Source organism: Rattus rattus, chromosome 5, assembly GCF_011064425.1.
Source record: "Rattus rattus isolate New Zealand chromosome 5, Rrattus_CSIRO_v1, whole genome shotgun sequence".
Classification (NCBI taxonomy): Eukaryota; Metazoa; Chordata; class Mammalia; order Rodentia; family Muridae; genus Rattus; species Rattus rattus.
Window position 1 is genome coordinate 82,909,453 of NC_046158.1, and position 22,957 is coordinate 82,932,409.

Below are 22,957 nucleotides of genomic sequence, written 5' to 3' on the forward strand. Positions count from 1 at the left end.
TAAAATTATAAAAAATAAGTCTTTTTACCCACTCTAGGTCCAGCACTGCAATGCCCCAAGATATCTGGTAGATATCTTGCCAGAAGCACACATCCCAACTCCATGGCACCCCAGAATAGCCACCACACACTCTCTCTTAAATCTGCACATGAAAGAACACGCAACACAATAACCTTAAGAACATTCATAACAACCTGTAAAGCTACAGTGTGGAATCTTAACATCAGCTTCCATGTTGTCCCGCGGCTACTCTCTGTCTCCTCTTCCTTCGAACTTTTCTCCTGCCCATCCTTCCTTCTTGTCCAATGACAGGCCTCATTCTATCTTGTGCCTGCCTCACCTGTGACATCATCCCACACTTACTAAGCATGTCTTTTAACATGTTTCAGCTCTGTATTTAAGTAATTTTTGTTATTAAGCCCAAAACCCCTTCTGAACAGCCTTTCATGGCAATTTTCTTAAATAGTTTATAAATTCTGGTGTTTATTTTGTTCAGTCTTCCCCACTAATCTGAATTTGTAGAACAGTCATTAAAGATTTATGTGTGGGTAATGTGGTAATCAGGAAATAACATTTTGTATGTATGTGTTTAAGAAGGTATTTATACCATCTGACCCTTTGTAATGCTTTAGGAAATGGCAGCAATACAATCTTGTTTCTGAAAAGAAATACCGGACAGGAAAGTCTAGGAAACAATAATACCCAATCTGAAATGGAAATTGGTTTTTAAACATAAAAACATAAGATCAGAAAGTCCGGTCATTAAGATGAGTGTCTAGAGAATACAATTCAGTTGTTGTCATTTCCTGTTTGTCAATCAGATCCTATCAGCACTAGCAGAGTTGCTGACACTGTGAGTAACTGGAGCATCCATCTAGATCCCAAGGGACAGCCCAGTGAAGAGAGGAATGCAACTGCACAGACGGTTCATGATTCTTCTTTTCCCACAGAACATGTAAGTCAATTAAAAATATTGCTGAGCAGACCTCAGTGAGCTAATTCTGCAGATATGTGTAGTACTGTGTCCATCTGGATACTATAAGCCCTAACTGATCTCCAGAATAATATCAAGAGGGCAACATGGCACCATTTTTCACAATTAAGGCTGATAGAAAACAGCAGGAAAAAGTCACAGTGTATAAATCATGTAGATACAAAACAGCCTGTTTGCGGGGACCAAGACACCATCTTATGTTCTCCTGTCACCTCAACTTAGAAACAGTGGGTTGAACACCCCAAATTTTTTACTAATAAGCCATCAAGCTGATTATTTTCATTTGTATTATTTTTGGAAAATGTATGAAAGGATAAAATCTCCATAATACAGTGATAGAATGTATGCATTAAACAGAGCGTTTGTAGAGATCAGATGGCATCTAGGAGCCCATTCATCATAAGAACAACTAACCATAGCTGACAAATTATTTGGCTAAATTTCTAAGTTTTATATCTTAGTATATACAACTTTACTCAGCAAGTCTGTATTGTTCGGTCTTAAAAAACCAAAAACCAAATCCAGACCAGTATTGGTGTAAGTATTCAAGGGTTCAATGGCCACTCGTGAGACTACGATAGCAACACATTCTGCAGCTCTTTTGCTAACACCCCTAAGCAAATTTTCAGCCATGGACCTCATTTCCATTTTTAAATGAAAGAAACCTCAAATAAAACATGCCGTTCCTCTCACAATAGTGAACTTGGCACAAGGAAGCCTGACTTCACAAGCAGAAAGCAAGCTTTGGTCAGAACTGGACACATCGGTGAAGCTAAATCTTAACATAGCCTGCCTATCCTACCCTGTAGCATCTCAAGGGCCCAACAGAAATGTTCTCTCTCCCTTGAAGACCTGTTTTTGTAGTTAATCTCTAAGTTGTGTCTGACATCTATGTCCTACCGGCAGTTAATGTTCCTCGGGATCCACATTTAGACTTTTGTAACATTTTCAAAGAAACACGTTTACCACACATCCTGTACTTTTAGATGAGGAAATAACACAAACGTGGAATGTCATTTAGATATAACCATCCATGGTGGAACTGCATCACACGTCCTGACTCAGTCCAATGTTGTTGTTCTCAACTTTTCATTATAGAAAAAAAGGCTCTAGACTTACCAGAGCATGTAAACTATTAAACTGTGTAACTGTACACTACACATCAGTATCCCTCTAAGCTTTTGTTACTAGTTACCACATAATGTAGAGGAAAATCCAAAGTAGATTTACTGAGAGCAAACCACAACTTTTAAAAGACTCAATCTCCTTTAAAGGTAAGGAAGGTGGTAGGAGAGCAAAGCTATGCTCATACCTTCATAGTCTGTCGATTAAGCTGGAAGGCAACCTGGCCTGCAGTAAGAGCACTGACCTGGTGCTTTACACAAAGTTCACCTGTTATACATGAAAGGTGGGTGATGTAACTGGCAGGCAGGAAGCAGTAATTTTATTTTTCGCCATATTTGTTTCCCACACCAGTTGTTAATTTAGGTGTCAATCCAGTTTCTTTGTGGCTTCTAAGGGGTTTGCTTTTATTCTCCAGTTAGGTAGTCTGCTGCAATGCTAACTATACACAGAAGAGAAGCTGGCGAGGGCCCAGAATAAAGCTGTTAGTTTACAGATCTGATCCCACAAAAAGTCTTGTGCCAAACTAGGAGAAATATGAGGTGGAAAGAGGAAGTGATGAGTCCTAAAACGACAAAAGAATGAGCAAAACCGTGCTGACAAATCTGGGGCAGCTGGAACTAAAACCACTGCAGTGGGTTACAATTGGTCAAACAGGCCAAGTTCACTAAGTTAAACTTGGTCTCTATCACTATGGCCAGTCACTGGGCTCACCCCTCCCACCATGGGAAGAATCCAAATGCCAATGCTCTGACTTTTTCTGATCGAGAGTCAAGATTTTGGTAAACTGCTAATTTGTGCTTGGATACCAGTGAAGCAAGTATTTTGGTGGCAAAATAAGAACACTAAATCAGTCAGGGTGTACACCTTTAATCCCCAGGGTCAGACTCAGGAGGCAGAGGCAGGCAGATGTGGAGTGAGTTCCAGGACAGCCAGAGAGGGCTGCACTGGACACTGTGATCATGCAGCGGAGTCATTTACCTCAGCTAGAGCTAGAGTCTACTCCCCACCCTCACATGTGTGTTGTCCGTGTATGGGATTCGGGGATTGGTTGGGCTACGCTGAACAAACAGCAGACATTAGCAGATGTATACACTTCCATACATTTTAATTTCATGCCATATTTGAATTTTATAATTAGTAGTAGTGTCTAAAATCTTAAGAAGCTGAATGAAAACCAAGGTCTAGCACAGCTGAATAGGACTTTCCTGAATTTAGAGGGGGGTAGGGAATGACTACAGAATTTTAGGAAATATAGCAATTCTCGGGGGAACTTTGGTTTAAAAACACCTAAGCTCATTTTAAAACTCCATTACTCTCCACTAGAATGAGATAATGCTAGACACATGCCATGCTTACCAAAAGACCTTTGGTAATAAGCACCTTAATGTCGAGCACCTCAAAGGTTTTCACAAGAATCAACAAAAAATAGGCCCTGCTTTTGTGATAAGTGATTGTTTCCTTTTAAGTGGCTTACTCTAGTCTAAATCATGGGGCATGGAATATGATGGTGCTGTCTAATTTTTAAGACCAGAAAAAAATGTTTCCACTATAAACTGCTATGATCTAAATCTTAAAAAGGACTTTTAGATTTATAACAAGATGCTTACTATTATGTTAGAATATTAGGATTTTAATGTAAATTTTGTATTTATAAAATGTGCATAAACCTCTCACACCAAAAACACAGTAACCATTATCCTAAAGCTACCTAATTTTCTCTTTGAGAAAAAAAAAAAAAAAAGACTTGAAAATCTTATCAGAGGGCCTTTTTTTCCCCCATAAAAATCACTTCAAATTGTTTCCAGGGTTCTCTCTGGCTCTTCAAAACAGTTTGGAAGCCTGATGGAAAGGCCATTTTTAATTTTTATGTTTGAATTTCTAATCTACTTTGACAGAAAACAGATATTTTTGGGAAAGCAAGATATGAAAGACAAACTCACAGTTATTTGTACAGTTTGAAATTTATTTCATCATAAGTTCAAGCAAGACCTTTCAGAAAATATCTGTGGAGTCCCTGGGACACAAGAACTACTACATAAGTCTGGGACTCACACTAGGGACTGTTACTGCCAAAGTGCCCCAGTGATTCTGAGTCAGCATGAGTTTAGTCTACACTAACTGCAGGGGTTCTGGATTTTGCGTGATAATTTTTGTGGTAAAATAAACATGATCTTCCTAGGGGAAAGCAGAGCCTTTGACTTCAACTGTGCAACAAAGCCATTCCCAGACGAGCAAGGTTACAGACACCCTGGATCCATTCACCTTCTGTCCTGGTAAGAAAGACTGGCAGAGCCTTGTGATGAACCAACTAACTGAAATTGGAAAGTTACTAAGCTTAGAAAATGACAACCAGCCCAAAAGACGAAAAGTAGAAGAAATGCTGGATAAAGTAATTGATTAAGTATTGATAAATGCTCTCATTAGTGAGGCTGATGCAGTGGGGCGAAGGACTGTTCATGTAAGTTTATAGCTGTCGTCACTTCAACTTTTTCTACTATAAGGAAGACACCATCTTGTATTTGCAGAGCTTTGCTGTCAGTACCTAGGCACCTTCAACTTGTCTTCCCTTTGTTTATTCCCTTCAAAGCAGTTAGTTCCTTTTTTGTTATTATTATTAAATTCATTTATTCACTTTACATCCTAGTATCAGCCCCTCCTCCCAGTATCCTGGGAACCGACCCAGGGCCTTGCCTTCCTAGGCAAGCCTACCACTGAGCTATCCCAACCCCTCCCAGTATCCTCTTACACAGATCCTTCCTACTCCACCTTTCTCTTCTTTTTAAGAGGTGGAGCCCCGAAGGTATCATTCCCCCCCCCCCACTAGTTCCCTTCTTTAAAGACTTCAAATATGGTTAAGACTAAGTGGCCCTTTGAAATGTTAACTTTTTCCAGAGTTGGTGATATTCCTTAAAAATGAGAGAATAAATAGCCAGATTAGTCAAATTTCAGTTGATAATGTTTTACTATGACTTAGAACTTTTTCCCCCAAGAACAAAATTATTTGCATAAAAATTCAGGTATCTGAAAGACTCAAAAGGCTATTTTTCACTTTGTTCAAGTTCTGCTTCCAGGCATTAAGAGTGTCGTACAGTTGTTGCCACTGCTGTTTTCCAAATGTCCGATGTGTGCTGTGACTAAAAATTAAGAACAAAATATTAATCAACCTAAGTGCTGAGTATTCTTCCAAAATACTACACAGTTGAACCTTCAAATTAAAATAAATACAATTTAGAGGTGAAGAGGATTTAAGCATGAGCTGCTTATTCTTAGGAACTCTTTTACCACATAGATCTCTTCTCAACGTCTATAAAGCAGACACGAAGTCATTAGTATTCTAGCCAGTACTTAGCCATTAAATGAAATGTGCTGGAAAATAGGACTCTTTCATTAAATAAGCTAATCACATTCAGTCTGAACCTTAATAAAATTATGATAAACAGCCATGGTTTAACTATAGTCAACTGGTTAGAACACTACCTTGGTTCTCTAAACATTCAAGTGAAATAATCAGAACAAACTAAATTGTCCTACAGAAATAAAATATTGCAGGCCTTACCTGACAACTACTTTTCTTTGTGTCTGATCGATTTTGCAGTAGACCATTTTAGTTCTTACAGCTGAAAGAGATGTTTTTTTGTGTTAGTTATATATATAATTTCTAAGAAAAAACAGCTGAGGTATGACCAAATTGACCAGAATAAAACTCGTACAGTGCTGGTAACATTATTTAAAAAACAAACCAACAAACAAACAGCCCAGCTCTTTGAATCTAGTGAAGAAAATGCAACCAGGAAGGAGGTTATGTAATTTAGTGTCTGATGACTGCTGGAACAAACTACTCAGTGTTAGAATGTTCGTGCTGGAGATGCTAGTTGAATATGCAGGTGTGGTGACTAACACCTAGAATCTCAACATTTGGGAGGCTAGGAAGAGGGGAGTTGTTTTGAATTCAAGGCCAGCCTGGGCACAGTTTTGACCAGGTCAAAACAAAGAATTCTATTCTGTCCTATAGTAACTTATGGGGAGGATTAACTTTCAAATAATGTATTCCTTTTTTAGATGACTACTGGCAACTTAAGATTATTAGAAACCAAGCCAAGTATAAAAACCAAGTTCTACACATTTTACTAACTATACAATCTTTCCAACTTTCGAAATTAAAAGGCTTCATTAACAGTTACATCACTCTACTTGCAGTAAAGTGTTTAACCCTTATGATCACAGGTAATGTCCACATTCCTGTCCTACTGGAAGATGTGGGTTAAAATCTATGCTCTTTTGTTTTGAGACAGTCTTGCTATGTACCCCTGGTTTACTTGTGGTACTTCTTCTACCTCAGCCTCCAAAATGTTCAGATTACAAGCATGCATTAGCACACCCAGGGAAACATCGGACAAAAAAAACCAAAGCCATTTCATTCTACTACAAATAAATTCAATTATCTGCTACACACATCCACTCCCAAACAACCCAGTTTTATTAGCATAAGGCTCACTTCAAAATAAAATGATCCACATTATATTCTAGAAAGCCATGTTCTATTGCCTTACCATCAATAACAAATGCTTCAACATCATCAGCTCCAATCTGTAGCTCTTGCTGCATTGTATCAAAAGAAATCTCTTTGTTTTCCACTGCCATTCCCATAAAGGTGAGGAGTCTCATTTTCGCCATATTTTGCTCATGTAACAAGCCTAAATTACAGAACAGTGAACTCTGTTGAGTGTCCATGCAAGGCTTCCACAATCACACTTAAGCAGTTGTTGTCACTATGTGTGAGCACTTACATACAGCAAACCTGACAAATTATATTTGACCTTATAGTACTTAGAATTTTTTCTAAACTATCATATTTTATAGTGATCAATAGAATACAGGTATTTAGGTCTAACGTTAAGCATGGGCTACAAATATGTTTTTAACACATATATATATATTTGATAAGGCCAAAGAATAAAATTATGTAAATCATTTAATATTTGTATCATAATCTCAAATGATATACACTATTACAAGCTATTAAGATCACAAAAACCTTTAGACCTGGAAGTAAATATAATAAGCTATCTTCTTCTTCTTAAATTTAAAAAAAAAAAAAAATCAAACCCAAAGATCAAGTATTGACTTATAGTCACAAAGTGGAAATTACAGCCAGAGAATTTAGGCCCATTACACAACAGCGTAAAAACTCAAAATAACCTAAATAATCTGAAGGTCTTTGGGGTTTTGGAGATAGGGTCTCGCTACAGAGTCCTGGCTGTCCTGGAATGTACCATACAGAGCAGGCTGGCCTCAAACTCACAGAGATCTGCCTGCCCCTGCCTCCCAAGTGCTGGAATTAAAGGTTTGCTGTTTGGATCTTTAACAAGCCGTAAGCAATGAATACAGCTGAATGCTATGTACTCGTTTTGACAGCACTGTATTATCAAAACAAGTTTTAAAAAGCAACATTATCTCAAGTGTATTGTAAGTTATTTAAGCACACATTAATAAAAGGACATAGCATTCGTGTATTATTGGAAGACTAGGGAAGCCTGTTAATATAGGACATGATCATCTGTTAATTAGCTGTAATTGCGATACAGACTTCTGATTTGGCACAGATTCAACAAAAACATGACCATCATAACTCAAATGAATGAGGTACACAAGTAAGTATTGCTGAGTTTAATGTTAATCTGCAAGCATCAAAAAAAAAATCAATTAGTGCACATTAACCCTAATTAACAAATGCAAATCGGATGGTGATTAACTTTCTGAAGCAAGAAGGTAGCAACTGGGTAACACCAGATTACATGAGGACATGTTAGGGCAATTTGGTTGACACAGATGATGATACAATTGGCCCAAGTTGTCAGTGTTAATTAAAAAAAATGTTTTGACAAACTGATGCCACCTGTGGAATGTAATACTTATTTAACAGCATTTCTTTTAAGGCATCTATAAAAAAGCAAATTTCTAGTTGAAGATATTCAAAAACAAAAGGTAAACTAAGGAATATCTTTTCTAATTGGCATAGTAAATTAGCAGTTAGGAATTTGTTCCTATCAAATAATATTTAAAAATTCTCAATAATCCCTTAGCATTCTCAGTTATATGTGCATAAACAGTCCTCTGATTATGAAAACACAATGTAGAGGTTTCAAATTCTGAGGGTCTGATTAAAAACTGCATGCACAGATACAAGTACACGTGCTTGTGGAATAGGTGGGTAAAGCTATGTGCGGCCTCCACTCTCCCTTCTCCACTTTCTTGAGAAAGGGCTCTCACTGAACCTGATCTGACCACTCAGACTGCCTACTCTGCTGACCGTGAGATCTGCGGTTCTGCATGACCAGCACTGGTAACAGACACAGACTCATCCAGCTTTTCCATGAAGTGCTGCGATCCTACCCTAGTTCTCACACTTGCACAAGTACCTTACTTACTGAGACATCACTCTAGTCCCTAAAAATACTCTTAAAATAGTTTACTGATACTCTTGTGCAGAACCCCTACTATAAATGAAAATATATCAAAGGAATGAAAATTATTCCTGGAACAAACTACATGAAATCATTTATTTCAGCCTAAAAACCACATTTATAGCCATTACTTTTAAACAAGGAAGGAAATATAGTCTTTAGGATCTCTGTAAAAGCAAACTATTATTCAGGGAAGCCTGAGTGACAAATCTGAAGGCAGCAGTGCTTTGGTTCATGAACTGGGCTCCCTTCCCAGAGGAAGGCTCAGGGCTCTCCATCGTATTTCAATTTTAAAGTTATAAAAAATCTAATTTTATGGAAACATTTATTCATTACTAATATGTCAAAACCTTAATGCAGTAATAAAAAAATGTGCATCATTGAGCAATTTCTGCATTGTCACTGACCCTTGTCTTAAAATGCTGCAATATAGAAAACGCAGTTTTAATGCATGCAATAGCTTATGAACCAGTGCTCCTTTGAAACAGTCAATTACACATTGATGGGGGAGTGTCAAAGTGTTAATTACTACTCCTTTTGCCTTGGTGCGTAAATAAAGAGGTTGCTGACATTAACATTCCATCACACAGCTTCATGCCACAAAGCAAATTAACTGGGACAGAATGTGGTTTTCTGGGTCTAGTGCACCTGGCAAAGCATTCTACAGACATTTCATGCATCCATCTAATTTTGGTATATTTCAAACATTGTATGTTCAAGTAAGTCAACCTTCCCCCAAACCAATGGCTGTACAAAATGTACAGGTGACAGGAATAAAGTTGACCAAACTACAAAGTGAGTTCAGTCAAGTAAATTCCAATAGTCCTCTTTAGTACCCACACCTCACACAGCCAATAAGGTTAGTCACTCCACTTTAGTACGAAACACAAAACAACCTCTACTGTATTTTAACTGCTTCCTACCAGAAAAATAAAGTCCCTTTATTTCAGCTGACTTAAGCATTCAAACAAAACTAAAAAAACTAGTGGTTTAAGAACATTTAAAACCTGTTCAAAGGCTAGCAAGATGACTCAGCCTGGAAAGACACTTGCTACTAAGCCTAACAACCTGAGCACGATACCTGGAACCCACACAGTAGGAGATGCGCACACACCCACACCAATAACAACATTTTAATAAAAATACAAAACCGAAGAAACCAAAAGAACATCAAAGACAAAATCAAGACTTCTTATGCTGTCTTCAAAATGTAGTTCAGAGAACTTTCCTTACTGTGTAAATACCACTACACATTCATTTTGGCAGTGGACTCAACCATATATGGAATATTATTTATTAAAGGGGAGAGAAATCTGGTATAATTCTGCAACTATGGTTTATACACATTAGCATGTATCTAAGCAATAATGTAAAGTGTGTGTGTGTGTGTGTGTGTGTGTGTGTATCTCATTCGAAACCATTAGCCTTTCATCATCAAATCTTAAAGCTTTTAAAATAAGTACTTCTATGCCAGGTGTGATGGCTCCATGCTCATTCGTGTCTCTCCCTCAAAAAAAAACAAAACAAAAACAAAAAAAAAAAAAACCAAATACAAAACCAACCCAATCAATACTCAACACTTACCAAGTGAATCTATGAAGTCTTTGTTATTCTGATAGAACTTGACATATGATGCCAATTTAGCACTCACGAAAATGGTCAATAACTACAGAGATAAGAGACAAAACAGTATCAAGACAGAAGCTAAATGAACACTCGGGATATCTTATAACTTCTAACAATAATTCTCCATATTTAATGTAGAAGCCTTTACCAGCATACTGCCCAAACACCATCTAGTTCATTTTAAAAAAATGAACCAATCAGGAAGTACACTGAGCTCTAAGCTACTTTAGCCCGAATGGAAAACAATACAAAATAATCGTACTTCAAAGCTATGAACATGGGATTTGTTTGTTTGTTTCTGGAGAATGTCTTGCTATATCACATTGGTCTTGAACTTGTGATCTCCTTGCTCCAGCCTCCCAAATGCTGGCTATTGGTAATGACCAATACTGGCTATTGGGTTTTATATTTTAATTTGGGGTAGTGATATTAAGTAATAAAAAGAAATGTGATTAGCGAAGTTCGAAATGGCCAGGCCAAGACAGAAGATAAAGGAACAGTGTTCAGTGGATGGAGAAAGCTCTGTTCCCAAGAGAGGGTAGGATCTCTCCAGTAACCTCCTGCATGAATACAAAACAAGGCAGGGCTGCTGCTTCAGTATGTAAGACCCGGGAGAGAACACTATTCACATCAAGAGAGAAACTACTTACATCATGGATAAGCTCGCCTTCCAAAAATTTGACTGGCTTCAGAGTAAGAAGATGGTCAAAAAGAAAGGCATTTGGATCCTTCAGTGCCCGCACAATACACCTTGATAAGAAAACAGAAAGTAAGCGAGCCTTGAAATCCTAGCTTGTTGCCGATTATTTCATAGATCATAAAATATACTTAATTTGGTAATCTAAGTTCAATATAGGATGAACAGGATATAAATTCAGGTTAAAATAGGTCAATACTATTTTACTGAGGGTGTGCTCTGACAACTGTAAGACAACAGCAACAAACAGCTCACTGTTCCCAAGACCACCTACCCTTACAGCAACCTAACACACTGTTCTCATGGCCACCTACCCTTACAACAACCTAACACACTGTTCTCATGGCCACCTACCCTTACAGCAACCTAACACACTGTTCTCATGGCCACTTACCCTTACAGCAACCTAACACACTGTTCCCACGACCACTTCGCCTTACAACAACCTAACACACTGTTCTCATCGCCATCTCAGAGCTCATGAAAGACATATGAGAAAAACAAGAAACTCATCTAGCAAATGCCAATTAAGTTCTGTGGTAAAAGCTTAAACACTGGCAGTCTAACTCCAAAGCAGGAACCTCTGCCATGTCCAAGTATACATTCAATAACAACCCTTTACAGAAATTTCATAAAAACCTAATTTTAGCCTCATTTTATGTTAATGACATAGCACAAAGTCCTTTTCTCACTAGCAAATGGCTAAATTTTGCCAAGTAACAAACTTTCTTCCCTCTATATACCCTATTAAGAAAAACTGACCCGAAGGTGAGTTCTAATTCTTTGGTTATACTTATTAGCCTCTAACAACACAAGCCTGTACAATAAACACCAAGTGCTGTTTCACATGCAGTATTCACCCTGAACAGGCTACTGACCAGCTCTGGCCTGCTAGCTGTTACAGAGGTTACTGCACTGAAGTCTAGCTCATCTCTAGGCTGATGGTTAAGTGCTCACTGGAGCAATGCTCAATATTACCTGTGGGCATCAACTCGAGCCTGGGAAGCATTGTCTTCTGTGTAACTCCCAAGCAATTCCACCATGACCTTTGAAGCAGCATCACTAAAAGAGAATCATTTCAATGGTCTGAATTTGGTAATCACTCTTTCTACTAAAAATACTTACCGATACATACATGAAACAGTGACCAAGATGGCTATTTATTTAAAAAAGAAAAAACCTCACAGAACCTGTCAAATAACTGAGGAAAAATAACAATTAAATACTATGAAGAAAATAAAAGGCAAGGGAAAAAAGTAAGGGCAAAGTGGGGGTGACTTTATAGTCTCTGAAGGTATGTCAGGTATGAGACCCTAAAATAGAAAATCTCCCTTGACCCTCTAGTCTTGCTATAAAACACGCTAAGGCGGAAGGCAGGGCAAGATGACTTGCCTGGCAAAGGTATAAAGGTCACGGTAGGCTGTTAGCAGAGTGTGGCTGCTCAGCCATCATCAAGCATTTAAATCACTGCTTAGAATAGCTTTCTGATATAAATTATCCTTACAATTATGTGGACAGTCAATCTTTACTATCATAAAAGGGTAGAATAACTAAGCACATTTATTCAATTTGGAGGCTTATATCCACGCTTATCCTGGCTGGGGATGCAGCTCAATGGTAAAGTGCTTGCGAAGCCCCTGAAAGGCTCTGGATTCTATTCGCAGTACCTCCAAAAAATAAGCAACCAAGCCCAGCATTTACTGTTGCCTTTCTTACTTCCTTTAATTTGATGAATTTTCAGTTAGTTCAGAAACTGTTGCTAAGCTGAGGAAAATTGGGTTTCCCCACTTTTTCTAGAAATTGTTTCCCTTCCTAACTGCATTCAATCTAAGAAACACAGTAGGAACTGTGTTTGCCTTAGTTCAATGATGCATGTATATTATATACAGATGGAAAATGTTAAACATAGGCATGTGAGGTGGTTTAGGTCTAAGGCATTTGCTGCCAAGCCTGATAACCTGGGCTGTCATGGACGCAAGCATGTATGTACGTATGTATGTATATACATGTGTGCGCGTGCGTATGCAGTTATGTGGCATTTAACATCTTGAAACACAGTGCTATACTATAATACAGAAATCCAAAGGAAAGCATTAAGAAACTCGTGTACTAGCAGAGTTAATTATCTATTCGCCATTCCAGGCACACTATATCTTCTAGTCTTAGCAACCACAGTGTATTTCAATCTAGTACAACTACAAGTCTTTTTATTAAATATCAAATACTCCATTTAAACTGTACAGCATGACATATGATATGTAAGGGCTTAGCTAACTAGCATCACTTTTTAAAATGTAGGCATGCACATGCTACACAGACATACATGCGGGCAAAATACCCACACACATTTAAAAAAGTCTAAGAAGTAGACCATTCTGGGGCTGGAGAGATGGCTCAGTGGTTAAGAGCACCAACTGCTCTTCCAGAGGTCCTGAGTTCAATTTCCAGCACCCACATGGTGGCTCACAGCCATCTGTAATGAGATCTGATGCCCTCTTCTGGTGTGTCTGAAAATAGCGACAGTGTACTCATATGCATAAAATAAATAAATCTTAGCAACTTCTTAGGTAAGACAGTAAATGTTTTTAAATGTTTTGCAAGCTAATGGGTCTCTATTCTATCAATTCTTGGCAAAGCCAGCTTGAGAATGTGCACATGAACAGGCATAGATATACACCAATAAGTTCTCATATACTGAAATGTGGATTCTATATAATGTTCATGTCATGGAACATTACTCTTCATATGGCTTTCTCTCACTCAACCACTTAAAAATGTTAAAACATAGGCATGTGAGGTGGTTCAGGTTTAAGGCACTTGCTGCCAAGCCTGATAACCCAAGTCTGATCCTTGGGTTCACATGGTAGCAGGAAAGAACTGACTCTCCTAAGTTGTCCTGTGGCGTCTGCCTGTGCACCAAGGCACATCTATAGAGGCACCCCCCCCCAAAAAAAAACAATCACCATTCCCCTTATAAGTCATATATAAGCAGGTACCAGCTCCTGTGTTGACTAGAAAATGCATGGTGATCCTGACCGGATAAAAGTCCCCTTGTCTATGGTGTGAAAAACAAGAATATGACCTAGGTGCAATGTGTGTGCAAGAGACGCACTGGGAGAATATATAAGTACAGTTATTGTAGTCTGTCACTATACACTGATAAGGTAGCTTTTCATTATTCACTAAGCACAGTAGGTGAGACTTTATGCTGGAAATGTGCCACATTAAGGATTTCATACTAGAGCAAAACAAATGAAAAAAACTATACAACATGCTGAAATTTCAGAGAAAAATCATGTTCATCAGAGAACACAAAAGACTACTTTGAAGAGTGTTGTAACAAGACAAACAATGGTGATGTTTGTAGACCCAGCACTGGAAAGGCAGATATAACTAGGTATGGTGATCACAGAAGATGGAGAGAGGCAAGTGAGGATGAAATCATCATCATGACATTTACTGATAAGGAACAGAAACTAAGAAAAGAAATGTCAATTCATTTTGATTACATTGAGTTTATGGTGCCATGGGCTATACACATAAGCTCAAACAGAAAACATTCACACATATAGATCTGAAGACTCTTGTAAAAGCAGCTTGGGTTACAGACATGGATTTTTATTCCAAAGATGTGAAAAAGGGCCTGGAGCGATGGCTCAGAAATTAGGAGCATAAACTACTCTTGCAGGGCACTAGAAGAAAGAGCGCTTACATGCTTACAAAGAGATCCAGAAAGTGTCACACTGTGGAAACGTTTAGAAGGCATATCCTCACCAGTTCAAGCTAGTACTGGACAGAAACTCACATCTCTGCCTCTTGTAGCCACTGCTTGGCCATGATGAATTGGCAACAGCCACTCATCTGATTCATATATACAATTACCTACTGGCAACTGTTCTAGTAACAAGTCTCTCCCTTCGTGATGTGTTCTAGTGCAGATAAAACTAAACATTAAATATATTATATTCCTGCTAGCAAAAGAGACGGGGAGGAGGGCTACTAGCTACATAGAAGGCCAAGAAGGACCTTCCAATACCTAGAACCACTGAGTAACATGAGGAAGGGGAGCCACGTAGATACCTAGGCAGTATTCTGGGGAAACTCAGTGCCATGGGACTAGAGTTGGCTTTGAATGAAGCCCGTGAAGGGTTCTCTCTAGAGGAGAAACAATCTGATCATCCATATTAAGTATAACTTTCTGGCAGCTGTGTTAAGAAAAAACAGTTTGACAAAGATCAAAACAAGGACTAGTTAGTAGGCAATTTAAAGAAAGAAAGGACAGTGGCTTAGACTATAGACTTAGCAATAGAAGTGACATGCTGACTTTAGATTTATTCAAAGCCAAGAGGGTTTGTTGATGGATATTAGACAGAGAGGTCAAAGATGAATTCTAAATTTTGGTTTTAATCAACTGGAAAAATGGAGATGGTAATTTCTTGAGTTCAGGGGGGGAAAATCTATGGTTAACTTTTGGAACTATCAAGTTTAAGAAGCCTTTGATACACTCTATGGGAGATGTTAAATAGGAATGGACACCATTCAAAGAAGCAGCAGAAGAGGTAAAAACTCGAAATCATCAATGTGTAGATAACATTTAAGAATAAGAAAACTGCTCTAGGCAGCAGCACTCTTAGAGACATTTGAGGGAACAAATGGACCTGCTGCGACTGGGGACTGGCCATGTTAGCTGGTCAGGGCACAGGTGCAGGCCCAAATGCCAAATGTGCTGCAGGAAATATAAACTACCAACGTAAAGCACAAGCCCACCCAAGGTATACCCTAAGTCCCTGGCTCTTCACAATGCAGCAAGCAGGCAAACCACAGAGAACAAACGCAACAGAATAGGTAGGACAGAGAGCTGTGACCGAGAGAAGGATACCAGGGGGAGCCTCAAAACTCACTGTAAAACTGTTTCAAGGAGAGTAAAACTGAGGCATGTGAGATTGCTCAAAAGGCAAAGATACTTTGCCCTGCAAAGTGGCATCTGTGGAAGACCTTCAGAAGCCAGGGAAAGGTGGAAGAGAGAAATGAGTTAACCAAGCTGTCCTCTGACATTCACTCACTCCAATGCCCCTCCTGCACACGCCCCGCCCCCACACTAATAATACAACTTTTTAAAAAGAGAAAAAGCACTCAGCTGTGGTTAAGCATTTTGTAGTATGCAGACACCAGGACACACCCAGTAGTCCTGGTAGATGGCACTAACGTACTCCGTTTCTCTGAGAATAGCTCTAGAGCTCACCATTTCCTTTCCACACTGAGCCAATCACGCAATGGTAAGAAGAAACCCCCAGAGAGGAGGTATCAACTCCAGCAAGCACCTTACACTCACAGGCAATCACAACACCCATCACCTAAGACCACTGCGCTGGGAAAAAATCAGTTCCTAAAGGCAAGCTTAAAATTGAAAGGGCAACGGGGAAGATAGTCCTCCTCAACATTAATAAGAGTTTTCATAGTAATGAGGCCTTTAAATCTCCATATATAATGTCCTTAAGAACCTGAGGTAAGGAGTAGTAGGGTATTGTTTCCATTTTGAATTACTACAGCTACACTAAGCAATCTATTCTGCTCAGGGCCATACAAATAAACTCAAGATCTGAACCCCAGAAGCCTGAACCCTCAGCCTGTACACTAAAATGCATGTGTCTTTTATTGTCAGCATGTACTCCATCTGGAAGTCTTCAAAGTAAACTACTTCCTCTCAACCTTTTACTGCCAACTGGTTAAAATGTTGTCACAACCAGGCCAGCACAGAGTAAACTACCCACTGCTCCTGAATACAGACTACAAAAGTAAGCACTGTTTGCTTATTATAAAACACATCAAAAAAAACAAAACAAAACAAAAAAAAAAAAAACAAAAACCTTTCACACCAAAATCACATATCTTCTTGTAATTTTTCTTAAACAGTATGAAAATATTTACCATGTACCACATAACAACTGAATTAATCTTGCCAAAACTAGCACTAAAAGCGATTATGAAATTTGTGTAAGGAAATTAACTGAAGAGTGTAGTGTTCTTTTTGTTTTTAGAAGCATTAAACACGTAAGAAAAAGCTAGGTAAACTGTGGGTTGATGTCTATATGCAGGTGAGGGCAGGTACAAGATAAGGTAAGGCCTGTGACTGGGCAATGAAAAAGAGAGGCGGGATGAGAATTTTGGAGACAGAGAGGACAGACGGTGGAGAAGGAAGGAAGGTGGAGGAAGAGAAGGATGACCGTGTGGCTTTAAATAGCCACAGGTAGCTATGACCACCTTATAAGGGTTTTAGGATAATTTCTCTTTCTCTTATCTAGGTAGGCAATTTATATCAATATCAACTGGCTCAGAGTTCATTGTGTGGATGTTTTGTGGGGTGAGGATTTACTGATATAAATCTGACTGATAAATTACAAGCCTCTAGAGTTTTGATTTTGCCGGGTTACTGGGAATTGTGACCATAACCACAAGGGGGGAATGGCTGCATGGGGCAGGTGTGGCAGCGACCAGCCATGGGAACATAGCAATCCTGGGGCTAGCATGGAGGCAGCGAGACAGATGGGGCCAGGGTAGCAGGCTGTAGCATGGGATGGTGCTTCCTTTTTTAATATTTCCCACAACATAAAGTAGCTAGGATTAGCTTTCATTTAGACAACCATACGACATGGCTGACTGTTTGCAGGCACCTAAAGCTAGGATATTGAATAGAAGGTATTTTGGCCAGTGGGTTTGATGAGTTAACAGAGAGAAGCCTTTACAGCATGACCTTGCCAGAACCCAAGAATAAAGAACTCATTTAATTCTGTGGTTCTCAGCTCAGAATAACTCTCTTTCTCAGAGCCCACACCACCTCTTAATGAAAATGACAGCATCATCCTGGTACTATCAAAATATTAAATAACCTGTTTAACATATATATAGCTTTGGCGTTTACAACTGTTTTAAAACAAAATCAAGTTTTGCTTTCTGAAAAGTTTAAAGATGAGAAAAAGAAATTAAAAAAAATTTTTTTAAAAGATAGGGACTTATGTACCCCAGGCTAGTCTTAAACTCACTATGTATATACCTCAGAGGATGGCTTTCAACTCCTAGCCCTGCAACCTCCCCAGCACCAGCATCAGAGGCACAACCTACCACACCTGGTAGGTTTAAGTGGTTCCAGGTATGGTACTCAGGGCTTCCCTTCCCCCGCACTCTACCAATTACACTACCTCTCCAGCTCTCTACTAGTTAAGCCTTTAACTTAGGAGCTAAAGATTTCTGATAGCTATGGAGAACAAAGTAAAACTACTAGCTAAACTTGTCTTCAAGAAACATGCCCATCTACTTAATGAACAACTGGGATTCAGTCAGTGCAGCATTTCTGAATACCTTTTCTTACAATCCACAAGCGCCTCATAGAGAAGTCTTAAGAGGGTGTGTTTCTTTTCAGTGGTGAGCTTCCAGTCAGAGATCCACTTTCTCACCTGCGTGATTTATGAAAGGAGAGAATTTATTAACAGAGCTGAGCAGCATGTATTCAGTTTAGTGCACTCAGCATCTAGGAGAAGGGGCAGGAGGATGGGTTCAAGTTCACCCACAACCACACAGCAAGTCTGAGTCTACCTGGGTTACAAAAGCTCCTGTATCAAAAACTATATCCCACACTTCCCCAAAGGAGAAACAAAGTCAAGTTCAGGACACACAGCTGCTACTATCTTAACTACAACACTCACTTGGTCCAGTTCCGTTGGGATGTACTGGATGGCCCCACATGATGCCGCCACTTTGATGAGGCTGCAGTACACTGTGTACCTTACAGGAGTATTCTTGTCCATCCCATGGAAAAGGTTGCTGAGCCTGGTTAACAAACAACCAAAGAACTAATTGAGGTTATCTGCTCTTACTACAAATACAAGGCAGCACTAATAATAACTTAGTTTTACAAAAGAGGGAACCTGGACACAGAAGGGTTGAGTGACTGCCCAAGACAGAAAGCTGCTGACAGTCCAATCCCAGAATTCCTTCTAACAATCACAATTTATACCGTACAAACAGTCCTTTGAATGCCATTTCTTAAAAAAAAAGTCTGGAGAGATGGCTCAGAGGTTAAGAGCACTGACTGCTCTTCCAGAGGTCCTGAGTTCAATTCCCAGCAACCACATGGTGGCTCACAACCATCTGTAATGAGATCTGATGCCCTCTTCTGTTGTATTTGAAGGCCAGAGTGTACTCATATACATAAAATAAATAAAAAATAAATCTTTAAAAAATAAAATTAAGAAGTTTTTATTATTTTAAAGTGTGTGTGTGTGTGTGTGTGTGTGTGTGTGTGTGTGTGTGTGTGTGTGTGTGTGTGTGTGTGTGTGTGTGCAGGTGCACAGGTGCCAGCAGAGACCAGAAGTATTAGATTCCCAAAAGCTGGAGGTATGGGAAGCTGAGCATCTGCCATGAATGCTGAGAACCAAACTCAGGTACTCTGCAGTCTTGCAGTCTTAAACTTACAATTGTAGTCTCAGAGATGGGCGTTCGCCTTCCCGGAACTTGACCAACTTTTCACACAGACTTTCAATCAATGCTTCTTGCTTGTCTGGTTCCAGGATCAACAGGAGGGACACCACACTGTTCATCACACTTTCAACATCTACACAGGCATCAAGAGCACAATCAGCAGAGACACAATGTTCAGCACATCTAATTTGGCATGTACTTCTAGTGTTTCAATACAAAGATGCTTAAAATACATAGTTTGGCTATTGTGAGAGTTTGAGAAGACCTTGGTTTCAGGGAGAGCTTTAGTATACAGCACCCATGAATTAACATGTCACCAGCACCACTTACTGAAGAGCCACATTCAGAAAGCAGGTGCGTGATTCACATGCCCACATGTTTTCTTTTACGGTTTTTATTGACATAATATCCAATCATCATGAAATTACTAGCTGGATCAGGATGTCTCAACTGAAGAAAATTTTGTACCTCAGGTAGAGAATTAAATAGAAATGAAGGTCTGTTTAATTCCTAGCTGGTTAACTCCTTTTCAAGATTACAGATATTAACTGCACTCAAAATTTAATCCTCATACTATAAAAAATACTGCAGAGTTCAGAGTACATAAACTCTAGCTGTATCTCAATAAATGGGGAGCAGTCTAAAAAGTAAATATTACTTGAAATAACACCCTCTTCAGTTCATTTAAAAACCATCAGCATCTAGTATATGTAGAAACACATATATATACGTGTGTGTGTGTGTGTGTGTGTGTGTGTGTGTGTATCTCAAAAGGTTTCCGCAGAATGGCTTACTTTACAGGTCTAACAGAAAAAAAAAACTGAAATTATATGAAAAGATTACATTAAAAACTGCTTGAAAATATTTAAAAATATTTTCATAATGCATTTTTTATTGTATTCTTTCCCCTTCACACTGCTTAAAAAAATCTTAAAAGTCTCAAACCAAAGTATATAACTGACAAGAAAAATTTTAAGGTAGAGTTCTCTTATGAGAACTAGTAAGAAATACTTTGAAGAATTAAAACAAACCTTTATCATCTTCCTTCAGACACACATCACAGGCTTCAATAATCTGAGCTAAGTCTACATGAAGTCCACCTTCCGAGTTCTCTTCTGAGATCTCAGCTCCTTTTGATTTCAGATAAGCGCGAAGTTCAGCGGCCTATGAATCAAACAGGGTTGCTAAATCTCTAAATCCACTTGTAAAACTGACATGACAAAACATAATGTCAAACCCATCTTCCCTGCTTGCAAAGTTACCATCCAACTGCTAACTCAATTGCCCTCAAATTGTGTTGATTCCTCCCCCCTATCTACAAAGTCCATGCAGGCACACAGTTCACAAAGATCATATTCGGTTTCCAATCACCTGTATCCACTGGACTTCCAGTCTGTAGCAAATGCTTCTTCCTTATTTAACCTAAGTGGTTTCCAATGGGAAGGATGGGGACTAAAGAGAAGTCAATCTGACTTGGCAAAGTCGAAGGGTTTTTTTCCCAATAAATGAAATTTTTATTGCTGTCAAATGTATATATAAATAGCACTACTAAAAATCAGTCATCATCCAGACAATAGGCTAATCATTTCCTAATAACTTGAAAACCATTTGACACAAGCACTTTGGGAGATACCAATATAAAAAGATAATGCCTGTCAGTGTAGCCTGCATTAAAATGTTTGTGTATCAAATTGGATGCAGTGTGTAACAAGTATCTTAAAATGTAACGTGGATCTCTGAGTCGGAAAGCACTTTTGGTACTATCAAAATAATTATTAAATTAAGTCATTTGGATGTTTCCTACTTTACTTCCTAATTATGATCTTTAGTTACTTTTTCCTTTGATGGTTTGACATTCATACAGTGAAACATAAATGTAGATGACTTTTACAGCTAATACAATAAAAACCTAAAACAGTAGAGTATAAAGTATTCCTTTAGAAAATGCACAGGTGGCAGGGTGAGGTGCTGGGCGATGAGATGATGGGCAGGGTGAGGTGCTGGGCAGTGAGATGATGGGCAGGGTGAGGTGCTGGGCAGTGAGATGATGGGCAGGGTGAGGTGCTGGGCAGTGAGATGATGGGCAGGGTGAGGTGCTGGGCAGTGAGATGATGGGCAGGGTGATGGGCAGGTGCTGGGCAGGGAGGTGAGGGTGAGGTGCTGGGCAGGGGTGAGATGATGGGCAGGGTGAGGTGCTGGGCAGGGTGAGGTGCTGGGCAGGGTGAGGTGCTGGGCAGGGTGAAGTGGTGCACAACTGTGGCCACAGACCTTGTGGCAGAGGCAGGGAGATCTCTATAGGTTCCCAGCCAGCCAAGGTTTAACAAACCATAGTGAAACATTTCCCAAAAGTCAAAAGGGGAAACAGGAGGAGGGGATAGAAAATGCACGGATGTCAAATTATCTCAACAAAGCCAAAAGAACCTTGGGAGAAATAACCAACATTTTTAATCCCACAAATGTGTTTAGCTACCTCAGAAACCAAACAAACCCGTAGATCTGATGGAATTATTTTTCCAAACAATAGCACAGTAATTTCATATAGAAGGTGGCATGGCATTATAAAAAAGGTTATTTTGAAAACTCGTGTCATATTAGAAAGAACAAAACACAAGAAATCATTTTTTCTTTATGACACAAATATATAATCTAACCAAGATTTAAAGGAAGCATTTGTTCACTTCCTGCTTTACAAACCTTTTTCTAAGAATTAGTAAACGTTTAATGTTTTTATACCATTCTTGCTGACCACAAGACACTTGACAATGTGGCCAAATGACAAGAAAGTCTCTATTCATACCCTGGATAGGTAAATACTAGCTAATTCCTGGGAACTCTAGCTACCATTGCTATCAAATACTCCTGTATCCTATGTGTGCATAGCTTCCTCTCCTTCTTGTTTAACATATGGAACCCTAAGTTTCGGTCAGCGTGAGAATGCAAACGACAAAAATTTTGGTTATAGAAAATGAAAAGACTGTCATCCCAGCAATTAAACTTCTGTAACAAGAAAAACAAGAAGCCATCTGTCTTGTACACCTTAGTGTAAACCCCAATTAGTGAACTTCAAAGTATCCAGGATGGCCCGCCAGATGCTTTTGCCTCACAGCCGGCTTGGGACTGACAGGTGGGATTATGGGAACAGAAAACACGAGTCAACAAGTAAAATACAGGCCACTCTCGCCTGTGGCCCACTAACATCCACATTTAGACGCTCAAAGTTGCTTCTCCCGGCCACACGCGAACTTCGCAGACACCGTTCCGGGTCCGCGGAAAGTTCTGGGTCGACATCGGCGACTCCGGATGAGTCCCGACGCCCACCGGGTCCGCGTCCGGACCGTCGGCCGCGCACGCGCCGAGACCCAGGTTAGGAGAGCGCGCTCCCACCTCATGGGCTCGGTCCCGGGCATCTCCCGCACCCACCGCCCCGCGGGTCCCGCAACGTGCACCTGGTCTTCCTCGCTGATATCGATGAAGGCCGGGACGCTCATGGTGAAGGCCTGGCTGCGGAAGACGCTCCGCTCCAGAACCACGCCGACCGGAAAAGGAGCGGTACCACACGGTGTTACGCACAACCGC

The 22,957-nt window shown here is 39.5% G+C and overlaps 2 protein-coding genes across 2 annotated transcripts in view; one reads left to right on the plus strand and one right to left on the minus strand.

The window, feature by feature from the left end:
- The window catches only part of Ccdc73 (coiled-coil domain containing 73), a 94,614-nt gene extending 90,069 nt beyond the window's left edge, over positions 1-4,545 (plus strand). Inside the window, exons 16-17 of the mRNA XM_032903842.1 lie at positions 822-955; positions 4,299-4,545. Of these exons, the coding sequence (XP_032759733.1) occupies positions 822-955; positions 4,299-4,520 (356 nt within the window). The 3' untranslated portion in view covers positions 4,521-4,545. The remainder of the gene's footprint in view (positions 1-821; positions 956-4,298) is intronic.
- Positions 4,546-5,057: 512 nt separating this feature from the next.
- Positions 5,058-22,957, minus strand: Eif3m (eukaryotic translation initiation factor 3 subunit M). The gene is made up of 11 exons (XM_032903843.1): positions 22,828-22,957; positions 20,413-20,545; positions 19,376-19,514; positions 18,607-18,730; positions 18,263-18,357; positions 11,885-11,968; positions 10,860-10,959; positions 10,168-10,249; positions 6,670-6,813; positions 5,676-5,736; positions 5,058-5,253 (listed from the first exon to the last, which is right to left on the minus strand). Exons 1-11 carry the CDS (start codon positions 22,867-22,869, stop codon positions 5,133-5,135), a joined length of 1,125 nt encoding a protein of 374 aa, XP_032759734.1. The 5' UTR covers positions 22,870-22,957; the 3' UTR covers positions 5,058-5,132.